At 33.0% G+C, this 2,806-nt stretch overlaps 1 protein-coding gene across 1 annotated transcript in view; it reads right to left on the bottom strand.

Annotated features, from left to right (window-relative positions):
- OSBPL8 (oxysterol binding protein like 8) overlaps positions 1 to 2,806 on the bottom strand; it is a 211,778-nt gene that overhangs the window by 57,672 nt on the left and 151,300 nt on the right. The window contains exon 5 of the mRNA XM_045288746.1: positions 219 to 289. Coding sequence (XP_045144681.1) covers positions 219 to 289 — 71 coding nt within the window. The remainder of the gene's footprint in view (positions 1 to 218; positions 290 to 2,806) is intronic.

Here is a 2,806-nt window from a genome sequence, read left to right as displayed (position 1 = left end):
ACTGCTTATTAATACTGTATTTCCTGATAATCAAATGTAATCAGCAGCATTTAAGTCAGTCACAGTGGAACTTTGCTTTTTCCTGTACATATCACAAGGTTTGGATTAACTAACACAATAAAATTCAATAAAAATCTGATCGACTCTGTGTTAGTTTTCTCATTTTAAACATTAGAATATTGAAACAATCATACATTTGTGGGTAACAATATACTCACCTTGCTCTTTGACATAGAAAGTGAAGAGTCATCTTTATTTTGAGAAGCATCTTCCTTCCCTCTTTCAAAACCTTGAGAAAAAAAATCAATATATCAGTATAAATGACATGAAAACATGTACTCATTTATACCTTAGCGCTAAATAGAGTTTTCATGTAAGTCATGTAATTTTAAATGTGCATTCTATTTGATGAACCTTGTGAGCAGAAAGTCTAGACAATTTAAAACTAGTATAACCCCCTAGGGGTCATCTCTTATATAATAATTCAGTAAAATTTATTAAGGTCTAGAGAGAAAATAAGGAGCCCTAATGGTGCAACAGTTAAACACCTGGCTTTTAACACAAAGGTTGGTGGTTCAAACCCACCCCGCAGCTTTGCATAAGAAAGACCTAGCAATCTGCTTCTGCAAAGATTCTAGCCAAGAACGCCCCTGAAGCAGTTGTAGTCTGTCAGCTGAGGACACTCCATATGGGCACTGTCTCCATGGTGTCAGCAATAGCAACAAGAGAAAGGCAAAGAAGTCTCCTGACATGAGTCAAGCAGAAGCTAAGTGCCTCTTTTCTGTGCTACCAAAGCACAAGGTTTTTCTTCTAGTGAACTGGTTTCTGCTGGTTTCGCAAATATAATGCAAAAGTGCTGTCACATTTTTTACACCTCTTGCCAAAATCAAAGGAAGTTTACCAAAAAGAAGTTCAGGATTTTAGTAAAATAACACTGGGAAAATACATCAGGATTGAGAGATGGATATTTAAAAAAATCTGATAACATGTTCAGTGTAAAGATTAAGTAAAGATGGATTCATATCACCTACCACACAGCTCCCATATAGTATACATCTAATTAATGCTAACATTTATTGTCATTATATTGTCTATTGCTGGATAAATTCTAAAATAGTAAATCTACCTAAGAACTTTGAAAAAATGACTATCTCTGAAATCATGTAAAACACAGTATAGTAAATTAATGTTATAGGGTACAACTAGAGAAATGTTAAATTTGAGATTTGTGGCATAAAAGGAATAGTATACATTAAAAAAATATTTTTTATCTACTTTTGAAGAGCCATCCAAGAATACACTACCGTTGACTTGACCTCCAACTCATAGTGACAGAACTGCTCCTTAAGTTTTCTGAACTTATCTTTTTCCTGTGGGCAGCTGGTGGGTTTGAACGACTCACCTTGCAGTTGCAGCCTAACACTTACCCCACTGTACTACCATTTCCCTATAATTTCCTGTTCTGCAGCCAATAAATGAAGACATACAGAGGAAGAAAGAGAGTCAAGAATAGGATAATATGGAATGCCTGGCCAACTGCCTCCATGAACAACTGCCTCCTGTGCCATGAATCAGAACTGGATGGTACCTGACTACCATTACTGAAGTTTGATCAAAGATTATATAGAAGAATTTTGATTAAAAAAAGATACAGAACACAATTTCAAATTCTCATAGACTCAAGACCTGGAGCGATAGAGGGCAGTTAAACTCCTGAAATTACTGCCTTGATGTATCTTTAAATCTCAAACCAAAAATTTCCCCTAAGTCTTCATAAAATCAAAGTTTAACTTTTGTAATAAAAAAGGTCTTCCTTGAACATATATTCCTTTAAGTATAAAACTATGTGGGAACAAATCATCAAGAGCAATTTAAAAGATTAGATAAAACCTTATAGGACAGTGATATTTTATGAACTCAGAAAAGGAAGGTGAGAATGACTGTACAACTTGAAGAATACAATCAATGTCACCAAATGGTACATGTAGAAACTAGTCAATTAGTGTATATTTTGCAATAACAAAATAAATCTAGAAAAATTAAATGTTACATTGCCCATAAGTAATAGTGCCTAAAACATTTAAAAGTACCAAAGATATTATCATTTATTCAGTATTGGCTTATATTAGTTAAAAGCAAATTTATTCTATTATCTTAGAGATTTTATCGAATTACTTCTGTAATATAAAAATATTTTTTTTCTTTCTTTTAGCTAAAGAGGAGACTGTGACGGTCATGGGTCTGGTGGTTAGTCATAAAAGGAACATGGAATTTTGTACTAAAGAATATCGGAATTTGTATTATTAGTATAAAACCAAAAAAACCGAAGACTTCTAAAAGTATAAAGTTCACATATTGCTTTAAAGTCATTTTATTATTAAAAACTATATAATTGATACTCATGCACAAACTCATAAAAACTATGACACATTACCAGCCCTCATAAATAATGCAGCATAGTTTCAGACTGTGACTATTTACTGTTTACTTGGTAATGATTTGGGTACTAATTTTTTCCCAACCATCCTCCCCACTTAAAAAATAAACAAATAGTCATCATAAAGTCTATTTTGAATCATCTCAACCACATGCCTTCCAGAGCAGAACTGTATTCCACATGATTGTCAATGGCTGTGATGTTTTGAAAATCAGATCCTTCCTCTGATTTGGTTAGTAGCTGAGTGCTTGAGTGTACTATCCATAGACATCAAATTATTATGGTATTTATATATAAAAATAATGAATATGTTTTGTCAAAACTAGTTTTCAACACGCTAGGCAAACAGACATAAAAAGTAGTAACACC

The sequence above is a fragment of the Echinops telfairi genome, unplaced genomic scaffold (genome assembly GCF_000313985.2).
Source record: "Echinops telfairi isolate 266 unplaced genomic scaffold, ASM31398v2 ScPeMD7_2;HRSCAF=8, whole genome shotgun sequence".
In the NCBI taxonomy this organism is placed as follows: Eukaryota; Metazoa; Chordata; class Mammalia; order Afrosoricida; family Tenrecidae; genus Echinops; species Echinops telfairi.
Note: the sequence above shows the minus strand (reverse complement) of the source record. Positions and strands in the feature narration are given on the sequence as shown.